The sequence below is a fragment of the Oncorhynchus kisutch genome, unplaced genomic scaffold (genome assembly GCF_002021735.2).
Source record: "Oncorhynchus kisutch isolate 150728-3 unplaced genomic scaffold, Okis_V2 Okis01b-Okis20b_hom, whole genome shotgun sequence".
Classification (NCBI taxonomy): domain Eukaryota; kingdom Metazoa; phylum Chordata; class Actinopteri; order Salmoniformes; family Salmonidae; genus Oncorhynchus; species Oncorhynchus kisutch.
The window spans coordinates 6,832-32,770 of NW_022261978.1; the positions used below are offsets into that span (position 1 = coordinate 6,832).

The 25,939-nt window shown below is 44.4% G+C and overlaps 2 protein-coding genes across 3 annotated transcripts; both read right to left on the reverse strand.

Annotated features, from left to right (window-relative positions):
• Positions 1 to 443: 443 nt before the first annotated feature.
• LOC116358811 (intraflagellar transport protein 27 homolog) lies at positions 444 to 2,405 on the reverse strand. The gene is made up of 4 exons (XM_031811038.1): positions 2,402 to 2,405; positions 1,419 to 1,535; positions 1,093 to 1,202; positions 444 to 933 (listed from the first exon to the last, which is right to left on the reverse strand). Exons 1-4 carry the CDS (start codon positions 2,403 to 2,405, stop codon positions 835 to 837), a joined length of 330 nt encoding a protein of 109 aa, XP_031666898.1. The 3' UTR covers positions 444 to 834.
• A 7,470-nt stretch (positions 2,406 to 9,875) lies between these two features.
• ift27 (intraflagellar transport 27 homolog (Chlamydomonas)) lies at positions 9,876 to 25,295 on the reverse strand. 2 transcript variants are annotated; one of them, XM_031811602.1, is made up of 7 exons: positions 25,122 to 25,295; positions 24,497 to 24,576; positions 12,041 to 12,100; positions 11,826 to 11,885; positions 10,855 to 10,972; positions 10,525 to 10,634; positions 9,876 to 10,365 (listed from the first exon to the last, which is right to left on the reverse strand). In XM_031811602.1, exons 1-7 carry the CDS (start codon positions 25,153 to 25,155, stop codon positions 10,267 to 10,269), a joined length of 561 nt encoding a protein of 186 aa, XP_031667462.1. In that variant the 5' UTR covers positions 25,156 to 25,295; the 3' UTR covers positions 9,876 to 10,266. The 2 variants fall into 2 exon arrangements, with proteins under 2 accessions (XP_031667462.1, XP_031667463.1); XM_031811603.1 differs by having other exon boundaries at positions 25,126 to 25,237.
• Positions 25,296 to 25,939: the final 644 nt, after the last annotated feature.

Genomic DNA, 25,939 nt, shown 5'->3' on the forward strand with positions numbered 1-25,939 from the left:
GGAGAGAGTAAAGGAGAGTGGGTGATGGAGGGAGAGGAGAGAGTAAAGGAGAGTGGGTGATGGAGGGAGAGAGGGATGGAGAGGAGAGAGTAAAGGAGAGTGGGTGATGGAGGGAGAGAGGGATGGAGAGGAGAGAGTAAAGGAGAGAGTGGGGTGATGGAGGGAGAGAGGGATGGAGAGGAGAGAGTAAAGGAGAGTGGGTGATGGAGGGAGAGAGGGATGGAGAGGAGAGAGTAAAGGAGAGAGTGGGTGATGGAGGGAGAGGGGGATGGAGAGGAGAGAGTAAAGGAGAGGAGAGAGTAAAGGAGAGAGAGAGTAGGTGATGGAGGGAGAGAGGGGATGGAGAGGAGAGAGTAAAGGAGAGAGAGTGGGTGATGGAGGGAGAGAGGGGTGGAAAGGTCCCCCCATATGCAAACTCTAGCAATCAGAATACTGTACAGAAATCACAAACTTTAAATCCATTTATCATGTTCTCCTGCATAACTCAGACAACGTGAAGAATATACAGAACATTAATTATTGTAGATAACAGTTTCATCTTAATCTCCACCCCAATGTAAGGTGGATGTCTCACTGTCAGAGGCAGTATTTTTCACTTAGGGAATGTTGGGCCAAGTTCTAGAACATTGGGCCAGGTCCTAGAATCCATAGAAATATAATCCATATATCCTTTCTAGAGGCCAAAGAAACAGAATATATACAATGTAATTTATATGTGTTAGGCCAGGTTCTAGAATGTTCAGGTTCAAGATTGTCAGGCCAGATTCTAGAATGTTAGGCCAGGTTCTAGAATGTTAGGCCAGGTTCTAGAATGTTAGGTCAGGTTCTAGAATGTTAGGCCAGATTCTGTATGGTCTGTAGTCTGTCTTGGTAGAGAGAGTGGAACAGCTGGGCTAGACTCAGAAAGGGAGCTTCACAGTTCTCCATCTCCTTCTGCAATACAGATGCCATGCACACACACATACACACAGAATGAGAAACATTTTAATCATCGCTTTGTTAGAGGGTACACTGTTTTTGGACTTGGTGTTGGCACTTTGGCTCCAGAAGCCTATGAGTTTGTCTGTTGTGTCCAGGTGTGGGTGCACTCACAGCGGACGTCTCGTGGTACTGCAGCCCCTGGCTTTGGGCCCACTCCTGGGCCACCGAGGTCTCCACCTCCTTCCGCGAGGACAGGTCCGACTTGTTACCCACCAACACACCTGAAAGTCACAACAACAACACACACACACGCACACACACACACACACACACACACACACACACACACACACCACACACACACACACACACACACACACACACACACACACACACACACACACACACACACACACACACACACACACAACACACACAGAGAGCACTAAGATCAAGTACCTCCAGATACAGGGGGTCAGAGCTGAGGTGTGTGGTACCTGGGATGTGCAGACCCTGGCAGTGGGCCCTGACCCTCTCCAGCCAGCGACCACAGTTACTGAATGACAGCTCACTGCTCACGTCAACACCAGACACAACACAGACGGCTGGCCCCACTGTAGAGGGATAGAGGGAGGGATGGGGAGAGAGGGGGTGATGGAGGGTGAAAGGGGGGGGGGTGGAAACATTGAATATTGCATCCATTTAACATTCAGCAAAAGAGAGAGGAAAGAGAGGTATGAGAGAGGGAAGAGAGATGTGAAGAGAGGAGGGATGAGAGAGGGAAGAGAGATGTGAAGAGAGAGGGATGAGAGAGGGAAGCAGAGATGTGAAGAGAGAGGGATGAGAGAGGGAAGAGAGATGGTGAAGAGAGAGGGATGAGAGAGGGAAGAGAGATGTGAAGAGAGAGGGATGAGAGAAGGAAGAGAGATGTGAAGAGAAATGTGAAGAGAGGGATGAGAGAGGGAAGAGAGAGGGATGAGAGAGGCGAAGAGAGATGTGAAGAGAGAGGATGAGAGAGGGAAGAGAGATGTGAAGAGAGAGGGATGAGAGAGGGAAGAGAGATGTGAAGAGAGAGGGATGAGAGAGGGAAAGAGAGGGATGAGAGAGGGAAGAGAGATGTGAAGAGAGATGTGAAAGAGAGAGGGATGAGAGAGGGAAGAGAGATGTGAAGAGAGAGGGATGAGAGAGGGAAGAGAGATGTGAAGAGAGGGATGAGAGAGGGAAGAGAGATGTGAAGAGAGAGGGATGAGAGGGGGGAAGAGAGATGTGAAGAGAGAGGGAAGAGAGATGTGAAGAGAGAGGACGAGAGAGGGAAGAGAGATGTGAAGAGAGAGGGATGAGAGAGGGAAGAGAGATTGTGAAGAGAGAGGCGATGAGAGGAGGGATGAGAGAGGGATGAGAGAGGGATGGAAGAGGGAAAGTCGTGAATCCTTTGTAACTTTGAAGAGTAGATAAGTAGTGGGCCTCACCAACTTCTCACACATGCTTCAACAAAGGTTTCCCTCCCGGCAGAGTCAAAGATGTACAGTTCCTGAGAGGGGAGANCCCTTCTCCCCTCCTTCCCTTCTCCCCTCCTCCTACACCCCCTTCTACCCTCCTCCATACACCCCATACACCCCTTCTCCCCTCCTTCCCTACACCCCTTCTCCCCTCCTTCCCTACACCCCATACACCCCTTCTCCCCTCCTTCCCTACACCCCTTCTCCCCTCCTTCCCTACACCCCTTCTCCCCTCCTTCCCTACACCCCTTCTCCGCTCCTTCCCTACACCCCTTCTCCCCTCCTGCCATACACCCCATACACCCCTTCTCCCCCTCCTGCCCAACACCCCATACACCCCTTTCTCCCCCTCCTTCCCAACACTCCAACACTCTTCTCTTTAGTTGCCTCTGTTTGATTTCATTATTTTTTTTACATTTTTCACATGAATACTGTGAACCATTGTGGGTTGGGACTTTAACGCAGGGAGGGAATCCAGACCGCAAAAAAGTAATGGTCTAAGTTAATATATGTATCAATTATATATGAATATATGAATATATATGTTACTAAATCACAGAGAGACTCCTGACGCAAAACGTGAAAATAACTAAAATGACATAACGACAAACAGGTTGAAACGAAATCAAGTCGTCATGGAAACTACAGCGGAGAAGGAACGAGTTGATCATTGGGACTGAAAAACAACAACAACAACAGGAAGTGACGTAAACATAGCTTAAAGGGAACCATGGCAACTAGCCAACAAGCAGTTTAGTTAATAATATAAGATAGATTCTATTGTTTTTAAGTGATTCCTTCTGTTACCTTTCTGCTGACTCAGGTCCCTGGACCGAGACCATATTTGTTTTGGGGCCAAAGGTCAATAGGGGGTGATAGGTGAAATGTCAAACGTCGACATCACTTCCTCTTTGGACGGACGACGCTACAAAAAAAGAGGTAGAGTCCAGAGGGGAGTCACACGATGAGCCACATGAGTTCTGGGTAATCGGACAGTGAACTACTTACTCTAAGACAAACGGACACTTTGCGAAAGACACTGCTATAAAAAAACAAGAAGAAACCGTGAGAGAAGATGATCAACTAGACGAAGCTAAGCCTGAGTGACTCCCATGTTAAGAACTCTACATGCATGCTAATCAAATCATCCAACCTACATGTTGAACACAATGCAGAGGGGGGTTGTTGTGGAAACCAAGTTGGCAGTTAAAATGTTAATGTAATGTGTGTATTTCTCTTTTGTGGACGACAGGCAGGTAGAAGGGGCGGGGCTTCATTTAACAATGCTTTCAAGGGGCGTAACTAATCAAAGAAACAAACTTTGACGAAGGTAAAGCCTTTTTTTAAATAAGAGAAAAAAAAACGGATTTCTTTGGAACGAATACTTATGTCATCTTCATTTTGAAATCTCACACAGCCTTATGGTCTTTCTTTCTTTCTTTCTTTGCGTTGTGTTGTTTCAATGAAAATAAAAAAGCTTAACGTCTTTTCAAGGTGCCAAAATGAATCAAACGATCCTTATCTGGATGCATCAAGTCCCAATGATGAATAAAATTGGAACCCCTTAGGGAACTATATGACCGCTTGTTGATTGGTTGATTGGTTGATTGGAATCTCTGTTGTTGTCCTGTCTAAACCAAAAGTCTTTATTGATTGATCAATGTATTTGATGTCATCATTTTAAAACACACACATAGCTGTGGGAAGTAAGGGTACTGGCACCCCTGAATTTTTTTGAATAACATAAATAAATAATTAAATACATATATTTTTTAAGAAACACAAAGTAGTGAACTGGGCCTTGACAAGTCCTGTGTTATGGACCAATATAGACGTCTGTAGTGCGGACCCCCAAACTACTTCCTGTGGCTATGAATACACATATACAGCTCCTTCACTTCATCAATGCAATAAAACAGTATGGTGTGTTGTGTGCTGTACAGTATGTGTGTTTGTAGGTCCCTGCTATGTTCATATGATCTCTAACTAGTGTCCTGACTGTCATCTTTTTTCACTGTGGATGATGTCAATTCATCTCATCCTCTTCCTCTTCCTCTCCTCTTCCTCGTCCTCTCTATTAGTCCTGTGACTGACTTGAAACCGAGTAGCTGATTTGGTGTGTGTGTGTGTGTGTGTAGCTGATTTGGTGTGTGTGTGTGTGTGTGTGTAGCTGATTTGGTTCTGGGTGTTGAAATGATCTGTCTATCTTTAACAACAGATCCTCTTTGCAAGCTTGTCCTCCTTTTCTCCTCTATGCAGCCATCCCATCCATCCCATCCATCCATCCATCCATCCATCCATCCCATCCATCCATCCCATCCATCCATCCCATCCATCCCATCCATCCATCCCATCCATCCATCCATCTATCATCCATCCATCTATCATCCATCCATCCATCCATCCCATCCATCCATCTATCATCCATCCATCTATCATCCATCCCATCCATCCACCCCTCCCATCCATCTATCATCCATCCATCTATCATCCATCCCATCCATCCATCATCCATCCCATCTATCATCCATCATCCATCATCCATCCATCTATCATCCATCATCCATCCCATCCATCCCATCCATCATCCATCCCATCTATCATCCATCCCATCTATCATCCATCCCATCCTTTGCTCCTGTCTGTGCCATTCCATCGGTGGTGATAATTATGTCAGAGTTCTAGTGGAATGGAGAACACTAGTGCATGTGACACTCTCTACCCCCCACTCTCTCTCTCTCTCCCCTGGTGTGGTGTGATCAAAGGGTCTGGCATGTCTCTCTACAGTGCTGCTGTGTGATCACTGAAGAGGAGAGAGAGAGCAAGAGAGTGAAGGGGGAGGGAAAGTGAGAAAGAGAGAGGGAGGGAGAGAGCGAGGTGGAGGGGACAGGGATATCGACAGAGATGGAGAGAAGGGACACAGAGATCGACAGAGAGAGAGAGTGGAGGGTCCGTCATATTAGTCAGAATGGGCCAGCCACACACTGCCCTCCTCTGGCTCGGAGGTGGAATCATTTAATCACGTTATACCACTGTCCTCGTGTACATCTTGTTCTTTTCTGTGACCTCATTGATGAAGGTAATGAGTCGTCACTCATAACTCAACTCATAACTCCAAGCAGGAATTATATGCCAAGAAACCAACACCAAATGCTGTATTGTTTGAGTAGACTGTGTGGAGGTCTTGTGATTGATTTGTTTGCTTGATACATGGTGTGATAGCTGAATGTACTGGTTGGGTGGGTTGAGGTGCGGTTACTGATTGTGTGTTACCAGTATACTGTGCGCCTGCTAGACAGATGCTCTGTCCTCTCTCACCTGCTCCTCTTAATGAGCTTCGAGGGTCACAAAGAGTTTGGGGGCGATAGAAACAGTCCGTACCTCCACCAACAGAGAGAAGGAAGGAGGGGGAAAGAGGGAAGGGAGGGAGGGCGAGAGAGATGGAGGGAAGGAGGGATGAGAGAGGGATGGGGAGAGAGAGAAAGGAAGGGGAGGGGAAGAGAAAAGAGGGAGGGAGAGAGAGAGGCAGGAAAGGAGTTTTAAAGAGATGAGACACAACGCGAGAAGGTGAAAGGTGAGAGAAGGAGGAACTTTAGACAAGGCAGAGAGACAGACAGGCAGGCAGACAGACAGACATGCACACAAACAGACAGACCAGACAGACAGACAGACAGACAGACAGACAGACAGACAGACAAACAGACAGACAGACAGACAAGACAGACAGACAGACAGACACGACAGACAGACAGACAGACAGACAGACAGACAGACAGACAGACAGACAGGCAGGCAGGCAGGACAGACAGACAGACAGACAGACAGACAGACATGGCAGAGAGGCAGAGAGACAGACAGGCAGGCAGACAGACAGACATGCACACAAACAGACAGACAGACAGACAGACAGACAGACAGACAGACAGACAGACAAACAGGACAGACAGACAGACAGACAGACAGACAGGCAGACAGACAGGCAGACAGACAGGCAGAGAGGCAGACGAGACAGACAGGCAGGCAGACAGACAGACATGCACACAAACAGACAGACAGACAGACAGACAGACAGACATGCACACAAACAGACAGACAGACAGACAGACAGACAGACAGACAGACAGACAGGACCAGACCAGACAGACAGACAGACAGACAGACAGACAGACAGACAGACAGACAACAGACAAACCAGACAGACAGAACAGACAGACAGACAGACAGACAGACAGACAGACAGACAGACAGGCAGGCAGACAGACAGACAGACAGACAGACAGACAGACAGACAGGCAGACAGACAGGCAGAGAGGCAGAGAGACAGACAGGCAGGCAGACAGACAGACAGACAGACAGACAGACAGACAGACAGACAGACAGACAGACAGACAGACAGACAGACAGACAACAGACAGACAGGCAGAGAGACAGACAGGCAGGCAGACAGACAGACATGCACACAAACAGGCAGGCAGACAGACAGACAGACAGACAGACAGACAGACAGACAGACCAGACAGACAGACAGACAGACAGACATGCACACAAACAGACAGGCAGACAGACAGACATGCACACGAACAGGCAGACAGACAGACAGACATGCACACAAACAGGCAGGCAGACAGACAGACATGCACACAAACAGGCAGGCAGACAGACAGACATGCACACAAACAGGCAGGCAGACAGACAGACATGCACACAAACAGGCAGGCAGACAGACAGACATGCACACAAACAGGCAGGCAGAAAGACAGACATGCACACGAACAGGCAGGCAGACATAGTTCCCTGTTGTGCCATGTTATCTATCCCAGGGCTATCCACTCCACTGCTGTCCAACCATGACCAAGCAAGCTGCTGTGTCCTATCACTTCTGCAGTACCAAATGACACCCTATTCACTATTTAGGGCCATTCCCCCATAAGTCTCTGGTCAAATGTAGTGTGCTGGGAATACGGTGGCATTTGGGACACAGGCCATGTCTCTCCCTTATCCCACACAAGAACATCACCTTGGCTTCAAGGATTCAGTCCGATCTTTGATTTAAACATGGCAATGTGCCATTTCAATTTCCGGTAAAGGCAAAACTGATCTCAAATCAGCACTCCTATGTGAGTATTTTATCAAGTGTCTCAGAGTAGGAGTGCTGATTTAGGACCAGGTCGGCTTTTTAGATCCCAATGAATATAATTATATGAACAGGTGGAACCTGATCACTCCTTCTCTGAGAAACTTGACGAATACATTTGACATCTCCCAGAATGTCTTCTATCTCTTGCCCCCTCTTGTGGCCGGTCAAAAGGGGTGCTGTGGGTTTGTGGCTGGGCACGCACACACACACATGCACGCACGCACACACCCACACTCTTTGGCTGAGGAGGACAGGTGCAGAATAAATTGCAGTCTGTGTCGTAGCTAGGTTAGCGTAGCACACGGGTGTTAGTCTAATAGGCTTCACACACACACCGCTACGCACGCAACCAAATACACAGGAAAACGTTCATTAAAGTTTTATTTGAAGCAGCTTTTAAAGCTGGAATCCTTCATGTTGAAGCTGCCATGTCTGTTTGGGTATTACAACAACAAAGAAGTAACTTCAGACAATGAAAACGGTTTTATCCCCTCTGACATAATTGCACGTGCGATAGAGCACAATATGTGCTGGAATTAGTTGTAACATACTGCGTGATGCACCTCAATTTGCAACAAAAAACCATGACAACGGTGTTGTGGCGGCCAGGGGGCGCTGTTTCCCCCTCCTGCGGATTCCATCTTCAGGGGCTGACACAGGAGCTTGGGAAGGACGCTGGGGAAAGTGATGATGCTGTTGCTGCAGTATTTTAGTCAAGTGCTTTTTCTATTGATTCTGATGTTTATGTTGTGAGTGTCATGGAGTCACTCACACAGCAGTAACAGGTGTCCTTTGTCCTCGTGAGTGTGGTACACACACCTCCGTGGCTGTGTCCTGCTGATGACAGATGGATGGAGACTGTGTGTGTGTCTGTCAGGAAACTCCCTGTCCCAGACGGTGTCCTTCCACTAAACCTGTGTGTGTGTGTATTCATGGCTCCCCCTGTCTCTCCATGCCAGACTTCTGTGGTGAGGGGTCCCCCTCCACCCTGCTAGGCCAGTCTGTCTCAGTCAGGCACCCTGGTTTACGCACACATCATGCCAACACACACATACACACACACACACACACCAAGCCAGACTGGGCACAACGCAGCCAAACTCTACCCCATGCCATGCCAGAACCAATATCCAATCTCTCTCTCTCACACACATTTACAAAGCAAGGACATTGGTTTGACCCCAATTTCAACAACTGTCTGCCAATGTGTGGAACCGATTACTTAAATCCTCCCCCCAACTCATCATGGCTCTCTATTTTACACTAGAAAACCAATCAATATTTATAATATATTTAAGATAGCATCTATTAAATGTAATTTTATTTAAGATTGCATAGTTCGCTACAGATTAACCATATATTTAACATTAAAGACTAAACCATAAACCCACATACTGTATTAAAACAACAGTTACCATAACAGTGGCATAACTAATAACCCTCAACATGGCATTATCCTCTCAGTAGTTATGGGAACAGAATTCCAAGGCAGCAGTCTATTTTAATGCGGGTCATAATATGAGATTCAATCACCATGAATGAGTGGCTTTGAGGCGGACTGTCAGCCTAGTTCAATAGAGGCCTCGTAGCATAGTGTGTGTGTGTGTGTGTGTGTGTGTGTGTGTGTGTGTGTGTGTGTTAGACATGAGAGGCTATAATAGGCAGTGGGTCTGACCCCGTTACAATGAGAGGAGGGTCATTAAAACAGTAATTACAGGGTTGTTAACGAATAAACAACAAACGGGTTTGGAAATGATGGAAATGATGTGAAGGTCTCCAGCTGCAAATGCAGAAAGAGAGACAGATGGAGAGAGGAGGGGCGGGGGGTGGAGAGAGACAGAGAGAGTGGGTGATGGAGGGAGAGAGGGATGGAGAGGAGAGAGTAAAGGAGAGTGGGTGATGGAGGGAGAGGAGAGAGTAAAGGAGAGTGGGTGATGGAGGGAGAGAGGGATGGAGAGGAGAGAGTAAAGGAGAGTGGGTGATGGAGGGAGAGAGGGATGGAGAGGAGAGAGTAAAGGAGAGAGTGGGTGATGGAGGGAGAGAGGGATGGAGAGGAGAGAGTAAAGGAGAGTGGGTGATGGAGGGAGAGAGGGATGGAGAGGAGAGAGTAAAGGAGAGAGTGGGTGATGGAGGGAGAGGGGGATGGAGAGGAGAGAGTAAAGGAGAGGAGAGAGTAAAGGAGAGAGAGAGTAGGTGATGGAGGGAGAGAGGGGATGGAGAGGAGAGAGTAAAGGAGAGAGAGTGGGTGATGGAGGGAGAGAGGGGTGGAAAGGTCCCCCCATATGCAAAACTCTAGCAATCAGAATACTGTACAGAAATCACAAACTTTAAATCCATTTATCATGTTCTCCTGCATAACTCAGACAACGTGAAGAATATACAGAACATTAATTATTGTAGATAACAGTTTCATCTTAATCTCCACCCCAATGTAAGGTGGATGTCTCACTGTCAGAGGCAGTATTTTTCACTTAGGGAATGTTGGGCCAAGTTCTAGAACATTGGGCCAGGTCCTAGAATCCATAGAAATATAATCCATATATCCTTTCTAGAGGCCAAAGAAACAGAATATATACAATGTAATTTATATGTGTTAGGCCAGGTTCTAGAATGTTCAGGTTCAAGATTGTCAGGCCAGATTCTAGAATGTTAGGCCAGGTTCTAGAATGTTAGGCCAGGTTCTAGAATGTTAGGTCAGGTTCTAGAATGTTAGGCCAGATTCTGTATGGTCTGTAGTCTGTCTTGGTAGAGAGAGTGGAACAGCTGGGCTAGACTCAGAAAGGGAGCTTCACAGTTCTCCATCTCCTTCTGCAATACAGATGCCATGCACACACACATACACACAGAATGAGAAACATTTTAATCATCGCTTTGTTAGAGGGTACACTGTTTTTGGACTTGGTGTTGGCACTTTGGCTCCAGAAGCCTATGAGTTTGTCTGTTGTGTCCAGGTGTGGGTGCACTCACAGCGGACGTCTCGTGGTACTGCAGCCCCTGGCTTTGGGCCCACTCCTGGGCCACCGAGGTCTCCACCTCCTTCCGCGAGGACAGGTCCGACTTGTTACCCACCAACACACCTGAAAGTCACAACAACAACACACACACGCACACACGCACACACACACACACACACACACACACACACACACACACACACACACACACACACACACACACACACACACACACACACACACACACACACACACACACACACACACACACACACACACACACAGAGAGCACTAAGATCAAGTACCTCCAGATACAGGGGGTCAGAGCTGAGGTGTGTGGTACCTGGGATGTGCAGACCCTGGCAGTGGGCCCTGACCCTCTCCAGCCAGCGACCACAGTTACTGAATGACAGCTCACTGCTCACGTCAAACACCAGACACAACACAGACGGCTGGCCCCACTGTAGAGGGATAGAGGGAGGGATGGGGAGAGAGGGGGTGATGGAGGGTGAAAGGGGGGGGGGGTGGAAACATTGAATATTGCATCCATTTAACATTCAGCAAAAGAGAGAGGAAAAGAGAGGTATGAGAGAGGGAAGAGAGATGTGAAGAGAGAGGGATGAGAGAGGGAAGAGAGATGTGAAGAGAGAGGGATGAGAGAGGGAAGAGAGATGTGAAGAGAGAGGGATGAGAGAGGGAAGAGAGATGTGAAGAGAGAGGGATGAGAGAGGGAAGAGAGATGTGAAGAGAGAGGGATGAGAGAAGGAAGAGAGATGTGAAGAGAAATGTGAAGAGAGAGGGATGAGAGAGGGAAGAGAGAGGGATGAGAGAGGGAAGAGAGATGTGAAGAGAGAGGGATGAGAGAGGGAAGAGAGATGTGAAGAGAGAGGGATGAGAGAGGGAAGAGAGATGTGAAGAGAGAGGGATGAGAGAGGGAAGAGAGAGGGATGAGAGAGGGAAGAGAGATGTGAAGAGAGATGTGAAGAGAGAGGGATGAGAGAGGGAAGAGAGATGTGAAGAGAGAGGGATGAGAGAGGGAAGAGAGATGTGAAGAGAGGGATGAGAGAGGGAAGAGAGATGTGAAGAGAGAGGGATGAGAGGGGGAAGAGAGATGTGAAGAGAGAGGGAAGAGAGATGTGAAGAGAGAGGGACGAGAGAGGGAAGAGAGATGTGAAGAGAGAGGGATGAGAGAGGGAAGAGAGATGTGAAGAGAGAGGGATGAGAGAGGGATGAGAGAGGGATGAGAGAGGGATGGAAGAGGGAAAGTCGTGAATCCTTTGTAACTTTGAAGAGTAGATAAGTAGTGGGCCTCACCAACTTCTCACATGCTTCAACAAAGGTTTCCCTCCCGGCAGAGTCAAAGATGTACAGTTCCTGAGAGGGAGAGAGAAAGAGACAGAGAAATACTGTCAATCATCACAAAGTTATTTTCAGTATGAAACAACTCCAGATTGGTGGCTTCTGTAAACAGCCTAGCTTCTAGCCAATATAGAGGGAGTGTGGAATCAGTCTAGGGAGTGTGTACTCACCACACTGTCGCTGGTCTCTGGGATGTTCACTGACTTCACAACCAGTTCCACTCCAGCCGTCTAGAAAACAACCACACAACAACCTAAGCCCAACCATCACACAACAGGCACAACACAACCTAAATCCAACCATCATCACGCAACAACCTACAACCAGCCATCATCTCTCAACCACAACGCAACCATCGTAAAATAACCACACAACAACGTAAACATACTTTGACACAGGAGGAGGAAGAGTGGGTGTGTTTTAAGGCTGCACACCGCCCTAATTCTTATAGTTTAGGTGTTTTTTCTCCGCTTGCCTCCGACACACAACAAGCCTTGTCACTCAAGCAGCACCGCTCCTCCCCCTCGCTGTTAGATTCACTATACATTCTGTTCTGTTGGGTCAAATCCAGTCAACAGATTGTTCCAAACAAGAACGATGCTGCTTTCCACTTTTCTTCTTAATATAAATCATTCTATTTCTAGGATCCCAACACTCCACCCAAGTGTTGTGATTTATACAGTGGATTGCGAAAGTGTTCACCTCCCCCCACCCAACCACCCAACCAGCAATTACATCTGCAAGACTGTTGGGGAATGTCTCTATAAGCATGGCACATCGAGCCACTGGGATTTATGCCCATTCTTCAAGGCAAAACTGCTCCAGCTTCTTCAAGTTGGATGAGTTCCACTGGTGTATAGCAATCTTTATGTCATACCACAGATTCTCAATTGGATTGAGGTCTGGGCTTTGACTAGGCCATTCCAAGACATTTAAATGTTTCCCCTTAAACCACTCGTGTTGCTTTATCAGTATGCTTAGGGTCATTGTCCTGCTGGGTCCCAGTCTCAAACCTCTGGAAGAGGCACCATTACCCATCATTCCTTCAACTCTGACCAGTCTCCCAGTCCCTGCCGATGAAAAACATCCTCACAGCATGATACTGCCACCACCATGCTTCACTGTGGGGATGTTGTTCTCGGGGTGATGAGAGGTGTTGGGTTTGTGTTTTCCTTAATGGCCCAAAAGCTCCATTTTATTCTCATCTGACCAGAGTACCTTCTTCCATATGTTTGGGGAGTCTCCCACATGCCTTTTGGTGAACACCAAACGTGTTTGCTTATTTTTTTCTTCAAGCAGTGGCTTTTTTCTGGCCACTCTTCCGTAAAGTCCAGCTCTGTGGGGTGTACAGCTGAAAGTGGTCCTATGGACAGATACTCCAATCTCCGCTGTGGAGCTTTGCAGCTCCTTCAGGGTTATCTTTGGTCTCTTTGTTGCCTCTCTGATTAATGGCTCCTTGCCTGGTCCGTGGGTTTTGGTGGGCGGCCCTCTCTGTCAGGTTTATTGTGGTCCCATATTCTTTCCATTTTTTAATAATGGATTTAATGGTGCTCCGTGGGATGTTCAAAGTTTCTGATATTTTCATATAACCCAACCCTGATCTGTACTTCTCCACAACTCCCTGACCTGTTTGGAGAGCTTCTTGGTCTTCATGGTGCCGCTTGCTTGGTGGTCTTGCAGACTCTGCAGACAGGTGTATATATACTGAGATCATGTGACAGATCATGTGACACTAAGATTGCACAAAGGGGGACTTTATTTAACTAATTATGTGACTTCTGAAGGTAATCGGTTGCACCTGATCTTATTTAGGGGCTTCATAGCAAAGGGGGTGAATACATACATATGCACGCACCACTTTTCCACTTAAAAAAAATATACATTTATATTTTTAAACAAGTATATATATTTTTTTCACTTCACCAATTTGGACTATTTTGTGTATGTCCATTACATGAAATACAAATACAAATCCATTCAAATTACAGGTTGTAATGCAACAAAATAGGAAAAACGCCAAGGGGGATGAATACTTTTGCGAAGCACTGTATTGCACGTCAAATCCTAATCGTAATGCATAGTAAAAAAAATATATATATATAGTGCAGCCCTGGTGTGTGTATGTACTTTGACACACGACACCTATCCAGTTCTATATCTGTGATAACCTTGAAGAAAAAAGGAAGGTAGTATTTTCATTTGGTCCTTTGTAGCTCAGTTGGTACTAGCATGGCACTTGCAACAGCAGGGTAGTGGGTTCGATTCCCGAGACCACTCATACGTAAAATATATGCACGCATGACTGTAAGTCGCTTTGGATAAAAGTGTCTACTAAATGGCATATATTGATCTATATTATATATATTATAATCACTGAAGTTCCTTTCCAAATGGCACCCTATTCCCTATATAGTGCACTATTTCTGTCCAAAGCCTTATGGGGTAGATAGGGAATAGGGTGCCATTTGGACCAAGCACCAGTGGTGTAAAGTACGTAAGTAAAAATACTTTAAAGTACTACTTAAGTGGTTATTTAGGTATACGTACTTTACTATTTAGATTTTTGATAACTTTTACTTCACTACATTCATATAGAAAACATTGTACTTTGAACTCCATACATTTTCCCTGGCAACCAAAAGTAATTGTTACATTTTGAATGCTTAGCAGGATCGGATAATTGTGAAATTCACGCACTTATCAAGAGAACACGTGGTAATCCCTACTGCTTATGGTCTGGCGGACTCACTAAACACAAATGCATCTTTTGTAAATAATGTCTGAGTGTTGGAGTGTGCCCCTGGTTATCCGTACATTTAGAAAACAAGAAAATGGTGTCGTCTGCTTTGCTTTTAAATCATTCATACTTTTACAGTGCCTTGCGAAAGTATTCGGCCCCCTTGAACTTTGCGACCTTTTGCCACATTTCAGGCTTCAAACATAAAGATATAAAACTGTATTTTTTTGTGAAGAATCAACAACAAGTGGGACACAATCATGAAGTGGAACGACATTTATTGGATATTTCATACTTTTTTAACAAATCAAAAACTGAAAAATTGGGCGTGCAAAATTATTCAGCCCCTTTACTTTCAGTGCAGCAAACTCTCTCCAGAAGTTCAGTGAGGATCTCTGAATGATCCAATGTTGACCTAAATGACTAATGATGATAAATACAATCCACCTGTGTGTAATCAAGTCTCCGTATAAATGCACCTGCACTGTGATAGTCTCAGAGGTCCGTTAAAAGCACAGAGAGCATCATGAAGAACAAGGAACACACCATCCACATATCATCCACACCTTGCGAGTATATTACTTGCTAATGTTCAGTCCGTGGACAATAAAGTAGATGAGCTCAGGGCGAGGATCTCCTTCTAGAGAGACATCAGGGACTGTAACGCAGTCTGTTTCACAGAATCATAGCTCTCTCCAGATATACTGTCCCCATCCATACAGCCAGCTGGGTTCTCAGTACATCGCGCGGACAGGAACAAAGAACTGTCCGGGGGAAAAGAAAGGCGGAGGTGTATGTTTCTTGATGAACTACTCATGGTGCGATTGTGGTAACATATAGGAACTCAAGTCCTTTTGTTCCCTCGACCTGGAAGACCTCACAATCAAATTACCTTCCGTGAAAATTATCTTAGATCATCATCACAGCCGTGTATATTCCCCCTAAAACCGACACCACGACGCCTCTCAAGGAACTACACTGGACTTTGTGCAAACTGGAAACCGCATATCCTGAGGCCACATTTATTGTAGCCGGTACATCACTGGGGCTAAGCTGCCTGCCATCCAGGACCTCTACACCAGGCGGTGTCAGAGGAAGGAAGGTGTCAGAGGAAGGCCCTAAAAATGGTCAAAGACCCCAGCCACCCCAGTGGTGTTCTCTCTACTACCGCATGGCAAGCGTTACCGGAGTGCCAAGTCTAGGACAGTTTTTACCCCCAAGCCATAAGACTCCTGAACAGGTAATCAAAATCAAAATTAATATTTGTGTCATTCTCAAAACTTTTGGCCATGACTGTGTATACGACATATTCTATCCTACATATTCTACATATATACAACACATTCTATTGAGATACTGTCCATGTCTATACATCCCATCATATACATCTATATTTATATTCCGGACTCTGGCATTGCTCATCCTAATATTTCTATATTTCTTAATTACATTATTTTACTTTAGATTGTGTGTATTGTTTTATAATGCCAGATATTACTTCACTGTTGAACATAAGCATTTCGCTATACCCGCAATAACATCTTCTACATATGTGTATGTTACCAATACAATTTGATTTGTGTGCAAGACTGCATCCAACTGCACACGCACGCCCACACACTCTTCCTCAGCGATATTACAACCAGCTAATACGGAGACGGAGTAATGAGCTGATGTGATGCATCATGGGAATTGGGAAGGCTCTCTCTCAGTGGAATGTCAATGAGAGCCAGTACAGAATACATAAAGCTTGGTTGGGTGTGTTGTGAATTGTGTGTGTGTGTGCATGTGTGTGTGTGAGTGAGTGAGTGAGTGAGTGAGTGAGTGAGTGAGTGAGTGAGAGAGTGAGAGAGAGAGAGAGAGAGAGAGAGAGCGAGGGAGAGAGAGAGAGACTGTCCGGAATAAATTGCGGATCAGATTGGTCGGTAGGTAACCTAACAGGCCGTCTGACATTTGAGAGGAAGAGAACGTGAGGAGAATAGAATGGCTGCAGACCGGATGCTGCTTCCTGTCTGTCTGTCTGCCTATAACCTTTAGTCCAACAGACTGAACCCAGTTAGTTGGAGTCTGGGTAACATTCACATGCTGTGCGTGCGTGCGTACGTGTGTGTTGTATCATAATAATGTTCCCCAAAGTGATCTCTCCACTTTGACGGAGCTGTAGTGGAGCGGGTCGAGAGCTTCAGGTTTCTTAGTGTCCACATCACTAATGAATTACCATGTTCCACACAGTCGGGAAGAGGGCACGACAGTGCATCTTCCCCCTCAGGAGGGAGGGAGGCATGAGCCCTCAGATCCTCAAAAAGTTATACAGCTGCACCATTGAGAGCATCTTGACTGGCTGCATCACCGCTTGGTATGGCAAATGCAGCAACCTCGAACGCAAATCACAACAGAGGGTGGTGCGGACAGCCCAGTACATCACTGGTGCCAAGCTCCCTGCCATCCAGGACCTCTATATCAGGCAGTGTCAGAGAAAGGCCTGGAAAATTGTCAGACTTCAACCACCCATGCCATAGACTGTTCAATCTGACACTGTCTGGCAAATGGTACCGGAGCATCGGCTACAGCTTCTAACCCCTAAACAGACATCAGACTCCAAAACAGTTCATTAAATGGTTACCCAGACTATCTGCACGGAACCTATCTGCACTGACTTTATGCACACTACTAAACTGTATATGAGTATTTCCATAAAAAATTGAATGCAATGTGTGACTTTGGGATCAACATTTCAAAATGGTTTGAAACAAAAATGTTAATCATTTTTATGCAGTTCCACATGTGTACTTAGAGGAATATATGCAAATTGTCCCATACGTCCACTTACAACAACATAGGTGTCATGGCGTTGTCCTCTTTGGGTACAGCGAGCACCATCCCCCTCTCTCTGTCTCCTACACTTAGGCTGCTGCGACCTCACGTCATAAATTCCTGGAGGAGATTATCTCCTCATGGCCACAGTATAGAGAGAGAGTGAGTTTTCATAGAGAGAGCAAAGGAATTTATTCCACCTCACAGAACTTGAGGTCCGAACAACATTTATGTTCTGGAGAAGGTAATAAAAGATCGGTGAAGAATATAGCTACGAATTGGTCCGTTTGGTACAATTTTGTGAAACTCATGGGAGGCAATACGGCCACATAACCATAATGCTGTTTATACAATAACCTCAGATATGAGGCTTACATCTAATTGTTGTATAAGATGAATGAGTGAGGATGATACTGTTTGTGAAATTGTCTAATGGGATTTTGGACAGTTTAATGAAGGAAACTCCAATCCCCTTTGGAGTTTAACTAAATCAGAGGACCGCCCATGAGCACAGTTATGGTCTGGCGTCCTGGGACAGGCCCCTTTCTACTCTTCCCAAATAAAAACCCCACCTTGAGAATTTCTCAACAGACCATGTTTCTCTCAATTACGAGAGGACAAAGGTTGCAGAACAGCTTACCTCGATAACGAGAGGGCCAAGGTTTGAGACCAGACTGCTGAATCTTTTAACCATCGCACGTGGTTAAACTCTTAGACTATCGATACCGTCAGAATAAGAACAAGTCTTTGATATTAATTACTAGTCTGCAGCTAGGAATTCGGTATCATTGAACGCAAAGACTGACAACCGCCAAAACATCTATTCTATAACGACATGAATGAATGCCACTCTGAACTATCCATTCTAACCACGACAGAGAGAGAGAGAGAGAGAGGACGGACAGACTCTCCAACAGAAACTAACTTTTCAACAGAGATCCCGACGACACACTGAGCGTAAATATATATATTGATTGCAATTATTCCCGAATGAGTGAGCGTTCATGTGTAAAGGATTCGCATTTCAATTGTTATAATGATCAACTTTGTCTCATCTCAGTTGACCCCCACTTCCCTTTGTGTCCACCAAGCCGCGATACCGGTTTATCCCACTAGAGAAACGTCGTTATCATTTCATTGTAACTATCTACTGTTTGTTTATGCATTTCTGTGAATTACTTAGTAATAAATAAATGATTTAAGACAATTGATGTATGGATGACTCATAGTGAAGACTGGATTTGTGCAGATAACCAACAATTTACGACGTTTGGAATGAGACTAACGTCAGGTAAAATAAATAATTAATTAATCGGAAGACTATTGATCAGATATGAAAATATCTGAAAGTTATATTAGGAAAATTCTAACTTTATAATCTGAATATTTTCCTTGGTGCCCCTAGTACTTCCTAGTTAATTACAGTTACATGATTAATCAGTTTAATCGCGTAATAATAATTACAGAGTTATTTGATAAAGATTAATCTTCAGTTTAATGATGCCAAAGACACGACATAGGCCTAGGACTATTCATCCTTTAAGCAGGGTTCATACAGACATTGACAAGTCAAATTCAACTAGTTTTAAGCACTTTTTCAAGCACTTCATTGTAATTTTCAAGGACCTCTGTGTTATACAATTGTGCGGCAGGTAGCCGATCGGATAAGAGCATTTGGCCAGTAACCGAAAGGTTGCTGGTTTGAATCCCGAGCCGACTAAATGAAATATCTGTCGATGTGCCCTTGAGCACGGCACTTAAACATAATCGTTCCTGTAAGTCGCTCTGGATAAGAGCGTCTGCTAAATTACTCAAATGCAATCATTTTGATTTATGTACATATAGGGCTTAGTATAGAACCCCCCCACACACAGCCAACCCCACAAAAAGCATGCAAAAAGTGTCAAAAGTATGCCATTACCACTTTCAGAATAATACATTTTTTAGGCCTTGCCAATGCATTGATTTTGTCATTATTATTATATTCTAAAATGTGTGAGAATAATGTGTCCTGACTAAATAAATAGGTTGCATGGATGGTGATGTTTCTGTAGACTCTGTGGCCTACGCAGGCACACATAATAAAGCCATCAATAGCGGTAGCATTAACCTCACCATCTGTTTTTAGAAAGCCAGGTTCCTTTTGTAATGGAAGGATTTGTTTGGAAAGCCAAGTTGAAGCCCGCATTAGATATTATTCATTTCTGAGCTCCAAGTTCCACTAGGCTACTTCAAACCCATTGTATTGTTTAAAATTGCAGGTGTAACACGGAAACCGAAATGTATTTGTCATGTTATTCCATTACGAGCTCATAGCTCATGCTGCCAAACATACCCTTGTAAAACTGACCATCCTACCAATCCTCGACTTTGGCGATGTCATTTACAAAATAGCCTCCAATACCCTACTCAATAAATTGGATGCAGTCTATCACAGTGCCATCCGTTTTGTCACCAAAGCCCCATATACAGTGTACTGCCCACCACTGCGACCTGTACACTCTCGTTGGCTGGCCCTCGCTTCCTACTCGTCGCCAAACCCACTGGCTCCATGTTATCTACAAGACCCTGCTAAGTAAAGTCCCCCTTATCTCAGCTCGCTGGTAACCATAGCAGCACCCACCTGTAGCACGCGATCCAGCAGGTATATCTCTCTGGTCACCCCCAAAACCAATTCTTCCTTTGGCCGCCTCTCCTTCCAGTTCTCTGCTGCCAATGACTGGAACGAACTACAAAAATCTCTGAAACTGGAAACACTTATCTCCCTCACTAGCTTTAAGTACCAGCTGTCAGAGCAGCTCACAGATTACTGCACCTGTACATAGCCCATCTATAATTTAGCCCAAACAACTACCCCTTTCCCTACTGTATATATTTATTTATTTTGCTCCTTTGCATCCCATTATTTCTATCTCTACTTTGCACATTCTTCCACTGCAAATCTACCATTCCAGTGTTTTACTTGCTATATTGTATTTACTTTGCCACCATGGCCTTTTTTTGCCTTTACCTCCATTATCTCACATCACTTGCTCACATTGTATATAGACTTATTTTTCTACTATATTATTGACTGTTTGTTTGTTTTACTCCATGTGTAACTCTGTGTTGTTGTATGTGTCGAACTGCTTTGCTTTATCTTGGCCAGGTCAAAATTGTAAATGAGAACTTGTTCTCAACTTGCCTACCTGGTTAAATAAAGGTTAAATAAAATAAATATTGAGAATGAGCCCACTAGGCGATGTAATTTGTTGTCATTATATCCAGAGTAATTCATAGGAATAGAGTTGGGTGTTGCGCAATCACCTATCCTACAATTAGGCACAGTAAGGGTCCAGTTCGAGACACGAAAACACAAACTCATTTCCTTGATGCTTTCCCTGTTAAATCTAACGAGATCCTGCTGTAAATCAAGCAGACTACAAAACTACAACAGACGAGCAACATTGATTCGCTATAGAGATAATAGATCCAATGTGAATCCAGACACAACTGTCTTCACCGGAGTAAGGAATGAGACACCAAAACATTCTGGACATTCCTCAGGAACACCTTTTTTTCATCACCTGAGTTGTTGTAGCATGGCATAGGCTATCACAACAGCTGTTCATCACCTGGGTTGTTGTAGCATGGCATAGGCTATCACAACAGCTGTTCATCACCTGAGTTGTTGTAGCATGACATAGGCTATCACAACAGCTGTTCATCACCTGGGCTGTTGTAGCATGGCATAGGCTATCACAACAGCTGTTCATCACCTGGGCTGTTGTAGCATGACATAGGCTATCACAACAGCTGTTCATCACCTGGGCTGTTGTAGCATGACATAGGCTATCACAACAGCTGTTCATCACCTGGGCTGTTGTAGCATGGCATAGGCTATCACAACAGCTGTTCATCACCTGGGCTGTTGTAGCATGACATAGGCTATCACAACAGCTGTTCATCACCTGGGCTGTTGTAGCACGACATAGGCTATCACAACAGCTGTTCATCACCTGGGCTGTTGTAGCATGGCATAGGCTATCACAACAGCTGTTCATCACCTGGGCTGTTGTAGCATGACATAGGCTATCACAACAGCTGTTCATCACCTGGGCTGTTGTAGCATGGCAGGCGCTATCACAACAGCTGTTCAGCACCTGGGCTGTTGTAGCATGGCATAGGCTATCACAACAGCTGTTCAGCACCTGGGATGTTGTAGCATGGCATAGGCTATCACAACAGCTGTTCATCACTTGGGTTGTTGTAGCATGACATAGGCTATCACAACAGCTGTTCATCACCTGGGCTGTTGTAGCATGGCAGGCGCTATCACAACAGCTGTTCATCACCTGGGCTGTTGTAGCATGACATAGGCTATCACAACAGCTGTTCAGCACCTGGGATGTTGTAGCATGGCATAGGCTATCACAACAGCTGTTCATCACTTGGGCTGTTGTAGCATGGCATAGGCTATCACAACAGCTGTTCATCACTTGACTGTCATTCGGAATATTTCTTCCTGGATCAGATGATGATGTGTGAAATGATCACGGCGTAATTAAACAGCTCGACACCAAATTCGCATCCAACAAGTATTATACATAATTATTGAAGAACCATGTTAATGACAGCCTCAATTTAGGTTTGAAGCATCAAGGTATGATTATTCTTTCAGTTAGGAGCATTCTATGTGGGATTTGTTGAGCCCATGAAAACTGTTTTCACCCTGTAACATAAGGAGACACACAATGTTATGTAGTTGCAGTGCATTTCTGAGATCACTATACAAAAAACAGTTTGACAGCTAGATCCAGGACTCTTACAGGGTTCAAGTTCAATGTCTAATTGAACTTATTAATGGTTAATACGTGAAATAAGGACAACTTAGACTGCCATAAACGCAAGGACAGAAAAGTCATGTTTTATGTCACACCATTTAGGACAAATCCACCAAGACGACAACCATGAGAAAGGGATAAACATAGGTTTTAAATCAACTGGTGAATTGTATAGCTATGATCCCCCCCCTTATATCTTAATGTAATGACATGAAAAACATTGTCAGATTATTACAATGACTTATCAACAGCTGTAACAACTCATCCAGTGTAGGAACTCCTCACTGGTGCCCTAGTTTACACTGGTGCCCTAGTTTACACTGGTGCCCCCCCCCCCCCCCCCCCCCCCCCACACACACACACACACAAAGACACACACGCACTTTTACACTCATAAATTGTTGCAGCTACTCTGTTATTTATTTTACTCTTATCATTATCTATCCTCATGCCTAGTCACTTTACCCATGTACATACAGTTGAAGTCAGAAGTTTACATACACTTAGGTTGGAGTCATTAAAACTCATTTTTCAACCACTCCACAAATTTCTTGTTAACAAACTATAGTTTTGGCAAGTCGGTTAGGACATCTACTTTGTGCAAAAGTGCAAATCAATCCCAAAACAGCAGCAAAGGACCTTGTGATGATGCTGGAGGAAACAGGTACAAAATGATCTATATCCACAGTAAAACGAGTCTTATATCATCATAACCTGAAAGGCCGCTCAGAAAGGAAGAAGCCACTGCTCAAAAACCGCCATAAAAAAAGCCAGACTACGGTTTGCAACTGCACATGGGGACAAAGATCGTACTTTTTGGAGAAAAGTCCTCTGGTCTGATGAAACAAAAATAGAACTGTTTGGCCATAATGACCATCATTATGGTTGGAGGAAAAAGGGATCGGCTTGCCGGCCGAAGAACACCATCCCAACCGTGAAGCATTGGGGTGGCAGCATCATGTTGTGGGGGTGCTTTGCTGCAGGAGGGACTGGTGCACAACACAAAATAGATGGCATCATGAGGTAGGAAAATTATGTGGGTATATTGAAGCAACATCTCAAGACATCAGTCAGGAAGTTAAAGCTTGGTCGCAAATGGGTCTTCCAAATGGACAATGACCACAAGCATACTTCCAAAGTTGTGGCAAAATGGCTTAAGGACAACAAAGTCAAGGTATTTGAGTGGCAATCACGAAGCCCTGACCTCAAATCCTATAGAAAATGTGTGGGTAGAACTGAAAAAGTGTGTGCGAGCAAGGAGGCCTACAAACCTGACTAAGTTACACCAGCTCTGTCAGGAGAAATGGGCCAAAATTCACCCAACTTACTGTGGGAAGCTTGTGGAAGGCTACCCAAAACATTTGACCCAAGTTAAAAAATGTAAAGGCAATGCTACCAAATACTAATTGAGTGTATGTAAACTTCTGAACCACTGGGAATGAGATGAAAGAAATAAAAGCTGAAATAAATCAGTCTCTCTACTATTATTCTGAGATTTCACATTTTGTAAATAAAGTGGTGATCCTAACTGACCTAAGACAGGGAATTTTTGCAAGGATTACATTTTAGGAATTGTGAAAAACTGAGTTTAAATGTATTTGGCTAAGGTGTATGTAAACCGACTTCAGCTGTATCTACCTCAAATACCTGGTACCTCTGCACATTGATCTGGTACTAATACTCCCTGTATAGAACTCCATTCTAGTGGACTTAACTCCTTGTGTTACTATTATTATTACATTGTATTTCACTTTTCTTTTTTTTACTCTGCATCGTTGGGATGAGCATTTCACAGTAAAGTCTACAAAAGTTGTATTCGGCGCATGTGACAAATAAAATGTGATTTGATTTGTCTCTGTTCACTTACACCGGTGTGTCACAACGCACACACTGACACCAGTGCGTTGTTGTTATGCAGTGTGTGTGGTCAATGAGTCATGTCATAGCTGACAACCCATCATTTCTGCAGACACCATTGAATCATAATTCTGAGCAGATATTTAACAGTTTTTGGAATATCAACACAGTTCTTCCAGTAAATGTGTTTTGGTAAAATGTTCAGTGCATATTGTTAAAAGTAGTCCTTGTGCATAGAGTTGTATGATTTGTTAAACTTTGAAATCAATGCTTTTTGTTTGGCATACATTTTAAGTGAAGAATCTGAGTTGGCAAGAGCACAAACAAACAGTTCTGGGAGACCAGGCTAGAGAGAGGCCAGTGTGTGTGTGTGTGTCTCAAAGTTATTTTCTCACCATACTGTAGTTCTTCTGGAAGTGTGCACCATCACTCCGGAACATCTGAGAGAGAGCACTTTTCCCCACTGCTGGATCTCCTGAAGAGGGGAAGGGTGGCGAGAGAGAGAGACAGAGAGATGAACAAACACCATTGTAAATACAACCTATATTTATGTTTATTTATTTTCCCTTTTGTACTTGAACTATTTGCACATCATTTCAACACTGTATATAGACATAATATGACATTTGACATGGAATTTTGGAATTTTCATAAGTGTAATGTTCACTGTAAATGTTTCATTGTTTATTTAACTTTTGTTTATGATCTATTTCACTTGCTTTGGCAATGTAAACATGTTTCCCATGACAATACAGCCCCTTGAATTTAAATCGAATTGATAGACTTACATACGTCTCTTCCATGTTTACCCTACTCAAACGTGTAATCCTAGAGTTATGTAACTTGCAAATGCTTGTAAAACTGTGAGCTATCTAGGGCCTTTTCTAATTTAGCTAGTTAGCTACTCTGTCCTATCCAAAGTTTTGCAAGCTAGCCTAACTCTCAGCTACTTTCTTTACAGTACAGACGTTGTCATTCCCAAATCAACTTCTTAGCAACGAATACATTTCTAAATCTTACCTACAAGAAGGCACCTTGCTCTTAATTTCACCATGGCAGCGTACAAACAAATAAATATATTAGCAGAATCTTCAAAACTGCTTTGTGTTTTTAATTTTACGCTACAGAATCTTCCTTCCGCCTCGGCAACATGGACACCACGCGTTTCCTAGCAACCTGAGCAGAAACGCTCTCACTGATCCAACCAACAAGCACGTATCGATATCTGCCCTGTCATTGGCCAGCTGTGTTAACGTAAGAGAGTTGACGTCAACTTGAGCCCAACGTGACTGTTCCCTTAATTGCCGCTAGATGGAAGCGTTCATTGACTGTAGACCATTATTCTATCAATTAGCCTACTGAATTTTATTCCCTTGTTAGAGCCAGTAAAGTATTAAGAATTGTTTTATGTACTGCCTCAGTGATATTTTCAATGGAACATGCATCCCATCTTTTAGAATAGCTAATCAACATAATTTGAATACACACAGGTATATTCATGTCTATAAAATATGCATTGCTTGACAGGCCATCATTTCTATCATAATTTTCCATAGTAGGTAGGCCTAAATTCTATCTCCTCCTCCTGGCTCACAGAAAGAGTGGGTCATTTTTGGTCAAGGCTCTCTATGGCAGGTTCAGCAACTGAGGGAGCTGACTTAAATGAGTAAGCAGCTGATGAGCCAAAAAGATGCAAAACATTATCAGGCAGCTGGTGCTCATAGCAAGCCTCACCAGACAACTTCAGTCCATATCGAATGTACAGGATGGAGTTAAGGGTCTGCAAGGACATCCGATTTCTAAGTTAGATTTTTACCACACTCATCTGGCTGAATACT